Source organism: Stegodyphus dumicola, chromosome 2 (assembly GCF_044657685.1).
Source record: "Stegodyphus dumicola isolate Sdum_Otavi_A_Nest chromosome 2, ASM4465768v1".
Lineage (NCBI taxonomy): Eukaryota > Metazoa > Arthropoda > Arachnida > Araneae > Eresidae > Stegodyphus > Stegodyphus dumicola.
Genome location: NC_140769.1, coordinates 142,329,139 through 142,349,049, shown reverse-complemented (window position 1 = coordinate 142,349,049; position 19,911 = coordinate 142,329,139). Strand labels below are relative to the sequence as shown.

The following is a 19,911-nucleotide window of genomic DNA, read 5'->3' as shown; positions in this document are numbered from 1 at the left end:
CAGTTTCTTTGAGATTAATAAATATGAAATGCGCATAAACTGAAATCAATGAATTCACATAAATCTGTTTTATTTTATTAATATTTATTTTCTAACCTAAGAAAATTCGTGAAATATGCAGAAAAATCATTTTTTTTTAAAGACTTTAATGTTATACGCATTCATTTAGATTTCGAACTATTTCTTAATAATTTGCTGTACATAGTAAATTATGGATATCATCTTTATTACTTTAAAACAAAAATTCAACAATAGCGAGGGATTTCATTATAAATTTAAAATATTTTTACAGGAAAATAAATGCACGGAACAGCTTAGAAACACGTACATGTCACTTCCGTAATGCAATGTTTAGAAGTCACAAACATGGACGCCGCTTGTTCGGCGGAGTTTCATTCCCCGATAGTGGAGGAAACTGCGAACCCTCCCTCCTTCAATTCTAACCTCCTTGTTTCTACGGACCTTGGTTTAGAACACCTTGTGCGGCTCTTTGGTATATTTGAAACTCCTTAGTGCGAACCTCTTTGTGTTTCACATCATGACAATAAAAATTACTTCGTTGGTATTTTGAATCAGGTTTATTTATGTAGATTTTTTAGTTTACTGAAACATCGTAGATGATTATAAATTATGTTTCTTGTAAATTTCGTAACATATAAAATATAGTTTATGAATAATAGTATGAAGATTAACATTCAGCTCTTTATTTGAGCACAGTTAAATAAATTTATAGTTATTTGCTGCAATTTTTAACCTATAACTTTCTAGTGGCTAAAAAGACTTTTTATAGTGCAAAACAAGACCGCTAGCAAAACTAAACAAATAATGTTTTTAGAAAAATTCTGTGTTAAACAATTTTGAATTCTCTTTCAGTCACTCATTGAGTTGCTTTGAAATAAAAGGAATAAATTCTTATTGGGGGAAAAATCATTAAAATTATGTCTTATACAAGACAGTACTTTTTCTGATTTAGTTATAAAATTAAATAAATGTTTGTATTCTTCCCGCCTTAGAGCGAAGAAAACTAATTTGAGATGTTTTTAGGCCGCCTTAATGTTGGCATACTTCTGATTTTCCTATTAGTTCGATTGTTAGGAGTATTAATTGTTCAATCTGCTTTCGTTCCTGATGAATATTGGCAATCTCTGGAAGTATCTCATAAAATGACATTTTGGTATTTGTATATTTTTAAAATTTTTGTTTTTATTATATTATTTATTTAGAGTAAAAGTATTTCGCGATGCTGAACATTAATGTACAGCCGCCTTTTGCCCAAAAACGTTTGAAAATGCGGAGGAAAAATCTGACGTTAGATATTTATGTGGTTTAATCCTAGTATCCGGTGCACACGGGATTTGGCTACTTTTATGATGAGCAGTAAAAACGGGGCATATACGATGAGTATTAAACGGGTATTCAAAGAATATATATAGTTATACATAGTATATAGTGTATAGTATATACATAGACTTTGGGTCATTTTTGGTGTTGGCGATAATTTTCAAAATCACGCCAAGGCTGCACCGTATACTAGGATTTTACCATTTATGTTCCAGCTTTAATGGGGTATTGATGAAATAAGAGTTTAGAATCTGCTTAAATTTTCATTTTAAAGATTTGGAACAGCTTTAGTATTGGTCCTTTTGGCGATTTTTTTATTTGGCAACAAACTTCGGTCGCCAAGGTAGACCCGGTTTTGAAGATCGGAAAAAAATGGCGGATTGTCAACAAAACCGGATCTAGACTAAATAACAATCCTAAAAAATAAGCTCTTAATCAGAATAAACAGTCTTTCTCTAATTATCAACATTTCTAGTACTGTTATGATAAATTCTTGAAACACTACTGTAAATGAATTTATGACAATTATTATGTTATGAGTAATGAAATTTACAAAATGTTAATATTTTTAATTACAAAATATAATGTATTAAACATTAATATTTTAAGTAGTTAGTCCATATTTATATTTTATTATATTAGTACTTAGATAATATTTTAAATTTACAAAAGGTTAATTTTTATGCTTATGAATAATGAAATTTACAAAAGGTTAATAAATGCATTTTAAACTAGTATATGTTACTTTAGTTTCTTAGATTCTGTTATTAAAAGATAATAAAAAAATATTTCAAAGTGAAGGAAATCAAATTCAATTATAATGGGCAAGTTTTGTACCAGTGTTAGAAATATTTTTTATGATCAAATTTTGTAAATGGTAAAAATATTAAGAAGTGTGTATTTTTTAATCCCTCAATTTATTACAAGTAATTTATGATTATAATTTAAAAGCTAAAATTAAATTATCATAATGAGTAAATTTTGTACCAATGGTAATAATACAACAATCATCGTAAATGATGATTTCTGTGAAAAATTCGAACAGTCATTGGAATCCACTAGTGGTGGAGTGATAGCCACTGAACAGTGGTAGTTCAGGCTGGCTATATGGGAGTTTTAGTAGTTTTCCGTAGATGTAATGTGAATCTGAGCCAGTTTCTCTTAAAAAGTACTTTATGAAGGTATCCTTCTTCTGCTAGCCAGCATGTGTATTTATTTTCTATTCATAATTCTCTCTTATTTTCTTATTTCTTAATTCTAAATCTTACTTCTGAAGAGAAGAAGTGTTGCATCTATAGGTAGAAAAATATGGTCAATATGTTTGCAAAATCCTGTCAGTTTTGGCATTTAAATAAACTAAATAATTTGTATGTGATGCAAACAAAAATGCATTACACTATTTCATGTACTGAATAATCGACCAGGAAACAAAGTATATTGTAACGTTCCTTTATTTTGTAACCAGAGTTATTTTATGCTTGGGATCTTTACTGTCAATTTCCTCCATCCGTTTTCTCACCAGAATCCAAATGAAATTTTTATTTTGTAAAACAAACCGTGTTTTGCCTTTTGAGGCCACATTACTAGGTTGCTAGATAAGAAAAGATTTGTAGTCTTAGTCTTGCATTATAATTGCTGATAGTTGAATTCCATGCCGGTTAAGTTTTTAACCAACTTTGCATTAAATTGATTTGTGCAGCCTTTGGGCTACAAATTTATTTGAATTTAAATTTTACATTTGAACTTAATTGTTATGATAAGTTATCTTGCCACAAGTGGTTGACTGAGTCGTAAGCACAAAGTGTGCCTTCTGTTCTGTACATCTAAACTTTATAATAGAATAAAAGTATATCTTAACTTGATAAGAATATATCTAAACTTTATGATAATAACATTTAAAGACATTGAAATCAGTATCTAAGTGCTTGCCATGTAGTCAAATTTTTATATATAAATTGTACTCTTACTTAGAGTTTTTATTACAAAAAATTCAGATTTCTGTTAGATAAAATGTTTAAGTAATGTAGAAAATTTGCATAAAATTTAAAATAAAAAGTCAACTGTTATGTCAACATACTATTAATAAAAATAATAATACTCAGTGAAAGTTATTCATATGCAGCTGTTAGGTTGTAAGATTTACAAAATTTGAGAACTCTAAATTATAAGCAATATATTCCATAATCTAAGCAACATTATATTTTTTATAGTCAGACAAATTATGAAAATGTTATAAAAGCAATAATGAAACCTGATTTTGGTCCTGATTTGAATCTATGAATTCATGCAATTACACATCCCTATAGTTCTTAATATGAGGTAAATAAGTATTTTTAGACCATGGTAATTTTAATCTCCTTAGCAAAGGAAACACCAAGAGTTTACCTCCTGCTACTGAAAATGTGTTTTTTTTCCCTTGGGGGGGTGTGGAGTTTATAATAATATGCAGAGTTGACATATGAAAAAATGTCAAGACTCATGTGATGTAATATTAAAAGCACCAGTTTTAACTATAAAAAATTTGCCTTTTTAAAAAATATTTTAAATGTTGTGCTTTCCGAACACAAAAGTAACTTTAAGAAAAACACACAATTTATCCCTCCTGCCATCAAAGCTCTGATACCTATGAAATTCGTTAAAGTTACATGGACAGAAATGGCGGCATGTTTGAAGCTCTATTTAGGGTTACCAAGGTTATCATAATTTTTCATTTATCGCTCCAAAATGTCGCCAAACAAATTTCTCACCAAAAAGGACTAATACTAAAGTTGTGCCAAAGAGGTTTCTGAATATTTTCGATATTCATTATACCATAGTTTTTTCCCCCCATAGAAATCCCACAAATGCATATTTTAAAACTGAGTTTCAAATAAAATATATCATAATTTATCTACAAAACTTTTAGACTTTAGAAGCCCAACAAAAAGACTGCATACAAAGTTAAAACTAAAGAATTTTTATGTATGTGTTTGCTTCAAGTGTTCTTATGAGCATAATAGTCAGAATATGAACATTTTAAATTTGTTAACTTTAACTAAAGTAATTGTGCTAGTATCCAAGTGCCATTTTCCCATCATCTTGATGACTTTTATGAACTACTTAATGAAAATCTGCCACCTCATTATTTCAAGACTGACATCTTCATTTATGAGAAATTTTTTTTGTAGAAATTGACCAGCAATAAGGTTTTGATGTTTTCTGATTTAATTATACAGTCATTAATATTTCTAGAATTATGTGGATTAGGTAAAATTTAGATTAATAGTGTCCAGATTAACTGAGGCTTACTGCAACAAATTATTAAACTATTTATATGTGTTATAGTCAAAAGTCGTTAATTCGTACACCTATAATTCGGAATGATCTATAATCTGGTTCTCAAAGCTACAAATTTTCTGCGCATGCGCGTAAGACTTTTACGGCTGCAAATATGCATGTGTGCATGCTCATAATACGTTTATGTATGCGCGTTTAATGTATAACGGACGGTATAAGCTAAAATTACCTAATTCAGTTAATGTTGCAGATTGCGTTGTTCCTTAATCTTTGAATTGGATCCGGATTATTATTTTTTGCAGACTGTTAGAGCAATTTTATAAAAGTAAGCTTGAACTTTCGATTATGTCAAATAGAATTTCCGACATTTATTTACCAATATGTAAAGGATCTACAAAGCGAAAGTATGTTTCGAAGTCCATTCAACAGAAAGTGGAATTGCTGCAAGAAATGGATAAAGGCATATCCTTTGTTTCTCTAACCATTTCGAAATCTGTTTATCAATTTCACGCTGCTCTTTGGGGGGGGGGTGCGCAATGAATTGGAAGTTGATCCGTCAGCACTATCCTTATCTTCAGGGCAGATGTTTCGATTTTATTTGGCTTATAATTCCTTACTAAATGTAGTATTTCATCTCAATGTACTCCGTATTTGATATGATTTAAATCAAGTTCCTCGTCATTATAATTAGCTTCCGATAGTGAAGAAAGTGACACAGAGGTTATTGAAAACGAAAACATTTCGATTGACAAATTAGTCGGTATTCTCGACACAGCAATTATAGGACTTGAACGGAGGAAATTTGTAACTGAAGAAGAAATTATGTCTGTTTATAGAATTAAAGAGAAAGTATTATCACATAAAACGAAGCAACTTAAACAACTTACATTGAAAGAAATGTTTAATAAAGTAAACAAATAAATATTAAGCTTTTTTTTGTAAATTTTGATACCCTTTAGATCATAATTGTTCTTTATTTCATAAATTACGGTTTCATATTTTTAATTTTATAATTTCTGCATGCCATCTTACCAGATTTAAAGTGATGTTCTATAATTCGGAAAAATCGATAATCCGGAATCGCCGACGAGACGAGAAGTCCCGATGAGACCGGATTAATGACTTTTGTCTGTACTGAACTTTCATTCCGGGCCATGTTTATTAACACATAAGTACTGTCTTTTCTTTTCTACGTAATGAATTTCTATTTGTGCATTAAAATTTTTATTTGTCATTTGTATAAACTATCAGAAAAAAATATATAATTTTTTTTCTGATTTTTGCCTTTTCCACCTTCTAGTTATGGTCATCTAACCTGGGAGTGGGTCAAAGGAATTAGAAGTTGTGTTTACCCACTTTTGTTTCATATTCTGTATAGTATATTCCCAGATTCGTTATTAGTCAGAGTAAGTATTTACTTTTTTTACTCTGAATTCTCACTAAATAACATTTGATTCAAAATTGAAATAATAAATCATTAATTTAATGAGTTCTTATGGGTTAATTAGACAAATTTTAATATTTATGTTTAAATTGATGAATTTAAGTGTAAAAACCAGAAAACTTAATCTTCTTTATTGGCAGGTTTATATACCAAGGATTTTTCAAGCACTGTTATCTGCACTAGGAGATTTTTTTACTTATAAACTTGCATCGGAACTTTTTGGACAGAGATGTGGAATGTGGACTGTCTTTAACATTCTCGCATCATGGTTTTTGTTTTATAGTTCTTCAAGAACTTTGACTAATATGGCTGAAGCTTCTCTTACTGCATGTGGATTATATTTTTATCCTTGGGAGAAGGATAAAGGATTGGGGTAATTCATTTTTTTACTTTTCAGACTGTACTTTTTCTTATTTATGCCATAGATTCATGTCAAAATTTAAATAACAGTACTATGAAAAAAAAAAAAAAAAAAAAAAAAATGCTGCCAAAGATCTTTTCTTTTTTCTTTTTTAAATTGAAAAAGAGTATGACATTTACTAGATTTCTTAAGTGATATATAACGAGAAGTGGTGAATCTTCGAATTATTGTAACTCGTCGATTTTTTGGCGAAAATTTGGCAACCAACCCTGCTACAGCAACCTGCTAGTTTTTGTTTTTTTTTTTGACGCCATTTTGTTTTTACGAAGTAAAGGCATGTTTTTGTTTTTACTCAACATTTTTTCCAACAGTCTGCTAGCCGAATGCTTATGCTAGAACTTTTAGGGAACAAAAGTGCTTAATCATGACGAAGATTAGGTGCGAAATTGTTTCTAAGTGCTTATTAGCTAAAATCATGATCAGAAGTTTCCAGAAAGTAGTGGAACTAACGTGCACAGAAATTTGTTTTTACAGAGCAAATTTATATATGAAACATGTAAATAATTTTTCTCATAAAATAGAAAAATTTGCACGAAAATGCAGGAAAATGTTGTGAATCTTTGAAGTCGGTAAAAAAGACATGTATGAAATTACCTGATCATTAAAAAGTATGTATACTATGCAAGCTTTTATATCTTCAGCTTGCATATACCCTTTCCAAGGATGAACATTTGCACGTATAAAATAAATAAAATATGCAAGAAATTACATTAATCTTCTTTTCCCTCTAAATTATCCATTATAAAAGTCACCACAAAATAATGTGTGACTGGAACTGTGTACTTCTCAGATTATTGCTAACATCCTAGCTAGTAACCTTTATTGCCTTACCAAAATGTCGCCAAACTACCTGTTACCATATTCTAAAGATTAGCCTGAGAAGTTTTATAAATTATGTCTAGTAATTTTAGTATTACAATAATTATAACTTAAAAAGTTTTCTTTTATATCAAAATCACCTACTAAACTGCCTGAGTCAAACTAAATTAAAAAAGTTCCCATACCATTCGTATTGTGAAAGGGATTTAAATAGATTTTTTCTGCTATTATCATAATATTCAGTCTCTTGTTTTCCATGACAACATTTGGAGATTTTTAAACCAATATGAAAATAATTTAATTTATAGATCTTAAAATTTGCATTTCAGATACTGTTTGTAAAGTTCTCCAGATTTCAGGATACATATATAGGTTGTTCAATAAAGACATATACTATCTTCTGTGAGAAAATGCAAATGATACTGTAGAATTGCTGGCATGTTTGGAGAATGAACGGCCAATAATAGAGAATATCACAAAATTGTTCCATTTGAAAGATGACCATTTTACACTTTTCTCAATTTGCATTGGAATTCCTTAATTTATATTGGGAAGTGTCCAATGATTATAAAAAATATAATAGCATTCAGTTTAGATTTTATTTTGGCAAAATAACTATGAGAATTTCTAAAATGTTTCAACTGATAAATGGAATATTTTACAATGCTACATTTTTCATGTTTTTGATGGTTGGAAAAATTTTTAGATAACTTTCAAAGCTTTGAAGTGTAGGGGGAAACCAGGTGTTCTCATTGCTGCTGTATTTGTGCAGTTACAAAATTTTGGTGAAGGTTCACATTTCAAAAAAGTATTTTTAGCTTATGGGAAAACCAAGGGAAGCTTTATAAAGATAATATGAGAGCACATGTTACCAGCATCATGCAAGATTACTTTTAAGGAAAGGTATAAAGTTTATGGTTTGGTTATGTTGTAATCTTTTAATTATGTTTCTTTTTTTTTTCTTCTTCTTCTTCTTTTTTTTTTTTTTTTTTTTTTTTTTTTTTTTTAATACTACAGCTGGAAGAGGGGTAGAGGATAGATGTTTTTAATTTTGAACAGACTTGCAAGGAAAAAAAATTCAAACATTTTTTCAAAGAAAGCCGTTGATAGTATGATTTGGTTATTCAAATTAAAGTTTCCTGAGCATGACAGAAGGATTAAGTGCATGTATTTTTTGGACTACTGATTCCAGTCTTTACTGGACAGCTTTCATATATGAATGAAGCTTGGTTTATTAGAATTAATAATTTAATTCTCTCATCATCCAAGACTATCATAACTGGTAATTTATCCATCTTGATCTATCACAAGTAGTTATTTACCCCTCTCATTGTTGGCCTTGAAACTTTAAGCTTGCAAGTAAGATGTATTTCATTGATTATAATTCTGGAATGCTGATACTGTATTGACTGAGTGCTTTCCTAATATTTTCTGCTATTTATGAGTAATATTTTAAGCAAGTGTCACAGATCATATATATATATATATATACATATATGAATTTAACAAACATTCTCTATTCGTAAAAAGCAAATTTTAAAGTTAATAAATTTAAATGAAATTTAATGCAAACAAATAAATGATTAATTATTGCTGCGAACTAATCTACAATATCATTTAAATTCTGAGAGCATATGCAAATCAAGTGCAAGTATCAAAATCCATGAATAAATATAAAATTAAAATTCCCAGAATTATTTAATCCTAAAAAAATTTATTTATAAAAATGCATAAGTGAATGATTGTTGAGCAGGCAGGAGACAAACTTATCAAGGGAAAGTTGCCTCCAAACCTAACTCTTCAATCATTCAATTCGTGTTTCGTCATCCATGTAGACAAGGGTAAAAGTCAAAACCAAAAGTAATACCAAATGTGGTGAATTACTAAAAAGAAATTTAACCAAGTGGAATTTTGAGAAATTAGCAATTAAAAGACTAGAATTAAAATAAAAAAAATAATAAATAAGAGTAGAAAACCAAAGTAATTTATAAACTCTTGCCTACAGAAACTTCTCCGACAAAAAAATAATATATACTATATATATATATTTATTTATTTATAAGGCTTTAATTATCATTAAAAATTTTTGTGAAAATTTTATGCATATCCACTACTATTGGCCATTGCTAGCAAAGCTGTTTTTCTATACCAATTTAACTTTTACCATTTAATACTTGTAAAAATTTTTCTAAACCTTTTAAAATTAAAAAAATAATAATAAAGCTTAAAAATTACGAATTTGTAAATTGGAATAAATTCAGACTTCAAATTGTAATTCTTTTAATTTCTTAGATTTCTTAATTTAATTTGAAGCATAAGAATTTTAATAGGAGTATTCCTCTTTAATTATGTTTTAATTAAATCATTACAGCCTAGTTGCGGGATTCTTAATAGTTCTTCCTTACATTTGCTTATTTATCAATATATACAGGGGGTTATCAGAATAATGGAAATATTCTAGATTTATAAGGAATTCTTTATTGATGTGGCATAGGACCACCTTTGGCATTAATATAACTTGGATTCACCTGGGAATTGAATCATAAAAGTGCTGAATATTGTGTAGAGGTATATTGTACCATTCTTCATGGAGCTATTGTGAAAGTTCCAGGAGAGATGCTGGTAGAGGATATCGATTCTGAATCGAATGCTCTAAAACAGACCATAAGGGCTCTATTGTATTGAGGTCGGAAGACTGTGCAGGCCAAGGTAGATGTTTCACTTCATCCTCATGTTCATCAAACCATGATCGGACACATCTCGCTGCATGAATAGGAGCATTATTGTCCTGGAAAGTTCCATGTCCTGCAGGAAAAATGTTTGCATCATTGGATGGACCTGGTCAGCTAAAACATCTCTACACTTTTCCCCAGTGATCCCTTGCAGGGTTGTGATTTTGGCCAGCAGAAAACTACGGCACAGCTGCTGATGCCATGACGGATCCACATCCATGCTTGGTAGTTGGAAGGAGACAATCACTATTATATACTTGTGCAGGTGTCCTTCAAACGTGCACCCATCCTGTTGTAGGGAAAAGTGGAAAAGATGATACATGTGATCATATAACTGTCTTCCACTTATCATTCGACAAAGTTTTGTGGTTGTGGCACCACTTTGGCATTACCATATGTGACAAGTGGCTTGGGAATTGCTGCTCTGCTGTAAATATTCTGTTTATGAAGGTGCTTTATAACTGTAATTATTGACACTGGAGAATCCAGATGCTGATTGAGCTTTGCAGTCACTTTGGCTGCAGCTGTTTTCTTTTTAGACATTACAATCTGCTTCAATACCTGTTGATCTCTTTCACTCAGCTTTTTCTTCTGTTCACTATTTTGCTTTGTTGAGATTGTCTTGCCACGCTGTATGCTTAGACACCATATCTCTAGAAACGCCTAATAGCTTGGATGTTTCAGTCACAATTGCTACAGCTAGTCAAGCTCCTACTATTTGGCCTCTTTGAAACTCTATGAGGTCTGACATTTTTTGCTTCTGGCGAAAATCCAAGATGTATACAACTTCATTAAAGCTACCTCATACTATTTTAATATATACTTCTTATAATTAAAAAATACCGGTAGCTAGGATTATATTTTATTGCTTACAAAATGCATCCTTAAATGTCACTTTTATTCACAGGTGTTTCCATTATTTTGATAACCACCTGTATATATATATTAAAAAAATAATTTATTTTTAATATGAATAATATAATTTTTAATATAAATATATATATGTCATTAAAGACATAAAGTAAGAAATTTAGAACTAATATTTCACAAAGACTAGAAATTGAAATTCATAATTAATAAATTTCAAATAATCATATAAATGCAACAAAGAATTTTTAAATGTTAAAACCAAAACATTTCAAACAAGCAAAATCCCACTTAAAAAAATTTGTGAAATTTAATGAAAAATGAACAAAAACAGAAGAGAAATTCAATCAACATCAGTGTCACTTCATCAATGGAAAGAGGAACTTTGAAATTTATTGAAACCTCTCTTCTACAAAAATCCAGGAGAAAACAAAGTAAATTCTAATTAGAAAAATTAAAATAATAATTAAGGAATAGAAAATGAAATTGAAAAAACATAATACTTCAGTGAAAAATTTTAAATCAAAATGTTTACCTTTAAACAGATAATCCAGTGAATTAAGATGTAGTTGAAAAAACCCATTTAGAGCACACAAAAAGTAATTAAGAACTTCCATCAGTCTCATTAGTCTCCATTCTAGATATGAGAGTTGAAATAGAAAGGTACGTACAGGTTATATTGAAATATTATTGTAAAATGTGTGAATCATTTCTGTTATGTATTTTTGAATATCATAGTTAATTTCATCATTAAAAAATTCTTTGATCATATACAGTTAGGTATTAAAAATGGATGATAGAAATGTAAAATTTCAGGGTTTTTTAGTACATCTCATAGCAAAGGGTGAAATTCTTTTGTTTGAAAACTGATTTTTGCAAGATAAATTTAAGCATACATGTACATATCTTAATTTAGAAATCAAACAACAGAAATCAATGTTATATTTGCAAATTTTCACAGGACTAGTTTCGAAGGTTTTTACCGAACCAACATCTTCAACTACCAAGGTGCAAATGAATGAGATAAGATATAGTACAATAAATGAGATAAATTAATAGTTGCTTGGCATGTTAATTTTACCTTAATTTCATATTTGTTTATATTGTTTAACTTCTAATTTTTCATTCTTTAAATTATTTTATTTTTCAAGAGCAGATATTTATGGTTTGCTGGCGCAAGTGTTATGATGCGTCCAACTGCCATTGTTTTGTGGTTGCCCTTGTTTCTGTGGCATGTACAACGAGGAAAAAGTGTTGTTTCTATTCTAAAAGGGACATTTAAAATTGGGTATGAACTTATTCTTTCTAAATTCTGTAATTAATTTACATTCTTCTATTTTGATTTAAAGGCAGCAAAACAATGTTTTGTTCTTAACATTCCACTATATTGTTATGGTTTGATTATGATTGTTATTACTGCTAAGTGTCTGAAACCTAAAAATGGAAAATATTAATAAAAACTCTTTATGTATTAAATGTTCGCAGCAATGAAAAATTATCTTAATAGCTGCAATATGTAAATGTAAAATTCAATAGGTATTACTTGTTATTCTAAATGAGTTTTTTTAAATAAATGACATTGTGCTAGAAATAAATGGCAGAAATATAATATGTTGATAAATAAAGTAAGAAACATCTTTCTGTTGTATTTATGATAATTTAGAAACTATTTCAAATATTTAAGTATATGCAAATTAAAATACCTTTTAAATACTCTTTTAAGTATATCTAAGAACTACATTCATGTTACTATTGATAAATTAATTTTTTGAACATCATATTAGTATTGTTTTATACAAAAAAAAAAAAAAAAAAAAAAAAAAATATTTGTTGTCTGTCACCAGTCTCTAATAGAATTTTCATTAAGAAAGGAATAAATTAAAATTCCCTAGCTGATTTTTTTAGGGTTATTAGAAGAACAAATATATATTCCTCTGCTAATTTAAGCATTCAAAAGCTACAGTGGTTGCAATTTAATGTGATTTGTTCTCAACTGTTTTGATAGCATTAAACAATGAAAAAAATTAAAATAGCATTGAAAGTTAACTAATTTAATATAACTCAAAATATACAAATACATACTTTCACAGCATTTTAATTAGAGAAGTTCAAAATTTTATTTATGAACTGTTTATAATAGTTTTAATGCAAAAGTTAATGTATGAACTGTTTGTAATGTTTTTGAAAATATTTCTCTGATGCTGTCCCCCATGGTTATGAACTGTTTATAATATCCTAAATGCGGAAGTTACGTAGGAAATGTTTGTAACATTTTTGAATATATTTCTTTGAAGCTGTCCCTCAGGGTTAATATTAAGAAAATATTCCTTCATTGGAAGAGAACACGACACCATAAAATTTAAAATTAGGCAAAAAAGTAACCTTAGTTTGATGTAAATGTTTTCAGAAAACAAAAAATTTTGCATTTTTTCCCTTTTGTCACATCCTTAGAATCAATAGGGTTATTTAAACTCTACATCATACTAAATTTGCATTTATGCCTAATTTAGAAATGTTGAATGAAATCAAAATGTAGCTTTGCCGACTTAGTCCCGTATTAGGTAATATTTCTGTGTCACTCAGCAATTTTTAAATTTTAATTTGACCTTATTTGGCAACTTTAATTCAGTTAAAAAAATTTATTCTCTAATAGGTGTTTGCATATTATTCGATGACTATAAAAGTGTTGCCAAACAGTATAATTTAGAGTCATTTATGGATAAGAGACACATTCTAATATCTGCAGTTCATTTGATGTAACTTTCACGGTCAATAGGATAATATGTAAGATTACTATATTATTTTGATCATAGTAACCAAATGATTGATCACAATAAACAATGTATTTTCTGTATGATATGCAAATGATGGTACTTCAGTAATTTGATAGCAATATCTGAATGATGACATTAACTGCGATCACATTACGCAGCATCTGTACAACCATTATTCATCAACAACTTGATTATGTCTTCGGCAGGAGGAGAATTGTCGGGATGGTTCCTGCTGTTATGAACTTTGTACACAGATAGATGATTTAGTGCAGTTATACGTGAAATTGTTTTGTTTTTCTGTATAATGCAAGATGAAAAATCTACAGACAAACCTTCTCGGAAAAGTAAGAATACAGGGATAACTCTCACATTGAGTAAATGGCTATTTCACTAATTTGGCGAGATACCGTCAAGCTAGCAATGGTTTTGGCGACTAGTTTGTGTCACAAAATTTGGTGAGAAATCACCAAGTGTCACCAAACTTGGAGACATTTTGCCTGGTTCCTGTATAACTATAATGGGTATTGCAATTGAATAACTATAATTGTTCCTTTGTGTAGCTGTGAGTTTGGAGTAATGAGGTTTCTCCGGGTTAGCTTCACTCTTTAGATGCGCTTTGCATTGCATTATGTTTAGCGTTCTTAATAGTTTAAAGTATAACTACTGATTGCACTCTGTTATACTGTGAAGAGTTGTATGACTGTTTTTGTGGAAAGTTCCAGAACTGTGAAGTGCTCCTTTTGATAAAATAAATTTAATAAAACTATCATCGATTCTGTGTACATTGTCTTTATGGTTTATGAATCCATATGCACGCAACACTGCATTTTTGGTTCTTGGTTTTCAGGGCTGGGATACTCGGAGAGTTTTTTTTTTTTTTTTTTTGATAATTTCAGCCTTCCTTTGAAGATTTGCCCTGTGGGCATCTGGATGTTTGGTGAATATTCAGAGTCTGATCAAAGGAGATAGCTTAACACATCAATGAAAATGCAAAGTGTGATTTTGCAGGCATCTAAAGCAGGTAAGACTCATTGCTTTTTAATTCACATATGTATGTTAAATGCTCACCTGAGCATTTTAGGCATCTAGGTTTGCTGAAGCATGCTGATTTACCGGAGTTTTAATTTAAATTAAAATAAATTTGATTAATGTAGCAGTGAATTATTGTTTCGCCTGGTGTAAAATTTCTTTTGTCGTAGGATAGAGTCTTCAGTAATCAGACGGTTAAATTAAAATAAATTATATTTTTATATATGCTGATTTGATGACAATACACAAGATTTTTCACCCTAGTATTACTGTTTTACTCTTGACAAAATAGAGATGGATTCATTTGCTTTTGGAACAAACAAGGAAGCATATTGCTTATTATCATTGAATTGGTCAAAATTTATTAATTGTGATAAACATAAAGACCGTGCTGATTTTCAATTTTTATCTGCTTATGATTATAGTATTTTCCTTTTTTTTTTAAATTTATTGTAGTGTCTTATGTTAAATTTTTTACTACGAACATTCTTATTCATCCTTTTTTAACATATACAGTCAAAAGTCTTTAATCCGGACGTCCATAATCCGGAATGATCTATAATCCGGACCTCAAAGCTACAAACTTACTGTGCATGCGTCAATGCATAATGTGTTGACGCATGTGCGTTTAATGTATAACGGATGGTATAAGCTAAGCAAAAATTATCTAATTATCTATTTCAGTTAATGTTGCAGATTGCATTGTTCCTTAATCTTCTAATTGGATCTGGCTTATTATTTTTTGCAGACTGTTAGAGCAATTTTATAAAAGTAAGCTTGAACTTTCGATTATGTCAAAAAGAATTTCCGATTCTGGAGCTGCCAAAGGATCTACAAAGTGGAAGCATGTTTCGATGTCTATCAACCAAAAAATGGAATTGCTGCAAAAAATGGATAAAGGCCTATCCTTTGTTTCTCTAACCATTCCAAAATCTGTGTATCAATTTCAAGCTGCTCTGCGGGGGAACGTCGCAGCACGCAATGAACTGGAAGTTGATCTCTCAGCACTATCCTTATCTTCAGGGCATATGTTTTTTTTTATTCCGCTTATAATTCCTTACTAAATGTACCATTTCATCTCGATGTATTCCGTCTTTGATATGATTTAAATCAAATTCCTTGTCATTATAAATATCACGAATACACATCAAATAGTTTTCTGGTTGCACTTTTCTAATTTCGACTAGGCGTAATGTATGCTTTACGCATGTGCGCGTTGAAAGAAATGTTTAATAAAGTAAACAAATAAATATTAAGCTTTTTTTTTTGTAAATTTTGATACCTTTTAGATCATAATTGCTCTTTATTTCATAAATTACGGTTTCATATTTTTAATTTTATAATTCGTGCATGCCATCTTACCAGATTTAAATTGTAATCCAGAATTGGAATTTAAATCTGGTAAGATGTCAATTTAAATTATAATCCGGAAAAATCGATAATCCGGAATCGCCGAAGTCCCAACGAGTCCGGATTAAAGACTTTTGACTATATATAGATTTTGTGGATAGGCACAAGGATGATGAAGCTTGGCATCAGAGTCTGGCATTGTTTGGCTGAGTGAAATACAGCAGAATGATGATACAAAAGGATTTGGCTTTTAATTGCACATATTTATTCAATTAAAATGGCAGATAATTTTTCTTTTAGATGGAATTCTCCAAATTACATATTAAATAGTGTCTTAAACTAAATAAGATGAAATGTAGGCTTTTGGCGTCATAATTATTCTAAGAAAGGGAAGAAAGATGGACAGAGCAGCGCAGAGTCTTGTAGCAGCAATAGTAGGAAGCAATCTGACTAAAAAATGGCACGTACTCAGTATTTATACTAGCGGTTCCATAACATGCCAGAATGTTCTCGAAAGTATTAATCTGGGGGGGGGAATCCTAAAATTGTGGAAAGTTAATTAGAGGTTGCCTGTTTGTGTACAGCAAAGCCATCATATTTTTTATATTTTACACACACACATACATATATATATATACACTCATGTCCATAAATTAAGGATAATGCAAAATCAGGCAAAGGAAGAGTTAGAAGCAAAACAAATTTGACTTATTTGTAAAGCTTATTTATTAAAAAAAAGGTAAAGAGCAAAAAAAGATGCTATATGTTTGATATTATTAAAAAAATTAGCGATTTTTTTCTCCCTGGAGCAAATTACAAAAAAAAAAAAAAAAAAAAAAAAACCTGTTTACAAAAAACCAATATTACATGGTTAGTATGATTGTTAATACATTGTATGTCTCCCAGACGATGCAATACAGTCCGTACAATGCCTAGGCATGCTGAATATCAAATTATCGATCTGATCTTGGGGGATATTACACCACTCAAAACGCAATGCTCTCCGAAGTTCTAGTAGACATGTAGGAGGATGTTGACGGGCTGCAACTCGTCAGATAAGTATGTCCCACACGTGCTCTACTGGATTCAAGTCCGGTGAGAATGCTGGCCAGTCCATACGGGTGATATCCTCCGATTGAAGGCATTCGCTTACGATGTTTGCACGGTGAGGACCGGCGTTGTCATCCATAAACACAAATTGTGCTCCCATGGCGCCCTGAAACAAATGTACATGTTGTTCCAGAATGACGTCCCGATAGATTTGGCTTGTCATGGTTCCAATTTGAACATGTAGGTCAGTTCTGGAACCCAGAATAATTCCACCCCAAACGAGCACTTCTGCACCACCATAACGGTGTCGTTCAATGATGTTTTCGTGGTAGTAACGGGTACCTGGAGCTCTCCATATGAAAGTCTGGCGAGAATCAGACTGCAAGCTAAACCTGGACTCGTTGGAAAACATCACACAAGCCCACTGTTGCGGTGTCCACAATGATGCTCTCTACTCCAGGCTAACCGCAGGCGACAGTGAGTTACAATAAGTGGAACGTATCTGACAGGTCTACGAACATATAGACCAATCTGCCCTAAGCGTCTGTACATGCTCTGCTGAAGAGAGCTGACGAGACAGGTCTAAGGCTGTGCTCCGCCTGTTTCTTTTGGCAGTAACTGCCAAATACCAGTCCTCATTCAGCGTTGTAACACAGGGGCGACCCGTGCTGTAACGTCTACTCACATTACCATCATCTTCGAATCGTTGCCAAAGCCTGGAGATGACACTCTGGACAATTCCAAATTCGTCTGATACTTTCAGTTGGGTACGCCCAAACTGTAATTATGGTCTCAAACTATAATTATGGCGTCATTTAAAGTATATTGTCATTTAGCAAAAGAAAAAGTAAACCATTTTCTGATGGTGAATTTTAGAAGGAAATTTTTTTGGAATGTTCTGATATACTTTTTAATGATTTTAAGAACAAAACAAATTATTTCAGCAATTCAAGATTTGCAACTATCTCGAAACACTGTGATGCAATGAACTGAGAAGATGAGTGTGAATGTAAAAGTACAGTTATATAACGATATTGCTAAATGTTCTTGTCTTTCTTTCCCCTCTTCATTGTGATGAATCGGCAGATATAAGTAATACAGTGCAGTTACTTGTTTTTAATCCTCGTATTATTTTTGAAGATTTCTGTGTGACCCAGCTGCGCAAATCAAGCTGCCTGTTGGCATCGGTGTGCCCCTTTGTCTGTTGGAGAAGCATTTAATGACCTTATAAAGTGAAAAAAGTTTTCCTTCCCTATTAGAACACTACAGGGATCTTCACACTTTCCAAAGAAGACTTTTCAAAAAGCTTAGCGTTAGAATTTAATTAATTTTTTTTTTAAGCTTGTAGTACCTAATGGGAAAAGAAAAATAGAGAAATAGAATTTAATATCACAAGAACAAGTAAAGAATATCTGGCTTATTACTTGCACAACAGCCGTAAATGCAAGACCTAGCAGAGAAACTGAGAAATACACTGACTACCAATAAGTATTCGGACACCTGTGATAGAAAAGAAAAACTATATTAAATATCAATAGTTGGTAGAGCCTCCACAAGAGGTAATTACAGCGTGGACCTTCCGGGGCATACTTTTCACAAGTCTTTGTATGACAGCTAGTGGTATTTTCTTCCACTCGGCTTGGAGAAGACATAGAAGTTCCTTCACCGATTTTGCACGGGTAGTGCACCCCTGAATTCGGCGATGCAACTCATCCCAGAGGTTCTCGATAGGGTTCAGATCTGGACTCTGGGCAGGCCAGTCCATTCGATGAACACCATTGGCACCATACCGAGCCTTGGTTTATGTCGAAACATGACAACTGGCATTGTGGTCCTGAAAGTAAGAGGGGTCCAACCCGTAAAACTGCCACAATGTAGGAAGCACATTGTCATCCAAAATAGTGCAGTAGGCATCGGAGTTGAGCTTACCATGAATGGGGACCAAGGGTCTCAGCCCATACCAGGAGAAACACCCCCAGACCATAATTCCACCTCCGCCGAACTTGACTGTTGGCACAATGCATGCTGGCAAGAGGCGTTCTCCAGGTAGACGCCAGACCCAGACCCTGCCATCCGAACGGTAAAGGGTGAACCTTGATTCGTCACTCCAAAGAACCCGTTTCCACTGATCTACGGTCCAATTTCGATGTGCTTTGCACCACATTAACCGAGCAGCGCGGTTTGACTTTGTGATCAAAGGCTTATGGGCAGCAGCACGATCATGAAAACCAAGCAGATCTGCTTCCTTACGGATGGTATTCATTGAAACAATACTCCTGGATGCCTGTTGAAACTCCTCGTGGATGAGGGCCATCGGTTGGGTGCGGTTCTTCCGAATTTCTCTGGACAGCACTCGTCGGTCTCTATCTCCCAGTTTCGTTAGTCTGCCGACTTGGGGAACATTCCGACAATAACCTCTCACCTTACACTTCTTAATCACATAGGCCATTGTCGATTTTGGGTACTTCAAATCGCTAGATATGTCCCTTAAGGATCGGCCAAATTTGTGATACCTGATAATTATACCTTTCTCGAAATCAGAGAGCTCCGAACTGCATGCGACTAAAGCCGATGCTGTTTCCTACACGATATTATACCGGCGGAGTCCGTGACATACCTTAGGACCACAGATATCGTCATTTGCATAGGTATCCAAATACTTATTGGTAGTCAGTGTATTAGTAAACAAAAATTTAGCATTTGAAACATTTTTCATTAACTACAATGCTAGAGCAAATAGTATAATAATAGTATTACAAACTAGTATTACAAAATATTTATAATAGTACTAGTACTACAAAATTAACT

At 31.6% G+C, this 19,911-nt stretch overlaps 1 protein-coding gene across 4 annotated transcripts in view; it reads left to right on the top strand.

Annotated features, from left to right (window-relative positions):
• Positions 1-795: 795 nt before the first annotated feature.
• PIG-B (phosphatidylinositol glycan anchor biosynthesis class B) overlaps positions 796-19,911 on the top strand; it is a 39,029-nt gene continuing 19,913 nt past the window's right edge. For 3 of the 4 annotated variants that reach the window (XM_035359681.2, XM_035359424.2, XM_085811161.1), the window contains exons 1-4: positions 796-1,174; positions 5,918-6,023; positions 6,202-6,434; positions 12,057-12,188. In XM_035359681.2, the coding sequence (XP_035215572.1) occupies positions 1,035-1,174; positions 5,918-6,023; positions 6,202-6,434; positions 12,057-12,188 (611 nt within the window). In that variant the 5' untranslated portion in view covers positions 796-1,034. The remainder of the gene's footprint in view (positions 1,175-5,917; positions 6,024-6,201; positions 6,435-12,056; positions 12,189-19,911) is intronic. The other variant, XM_085811162.1, reaches the window with a different exon arrangement.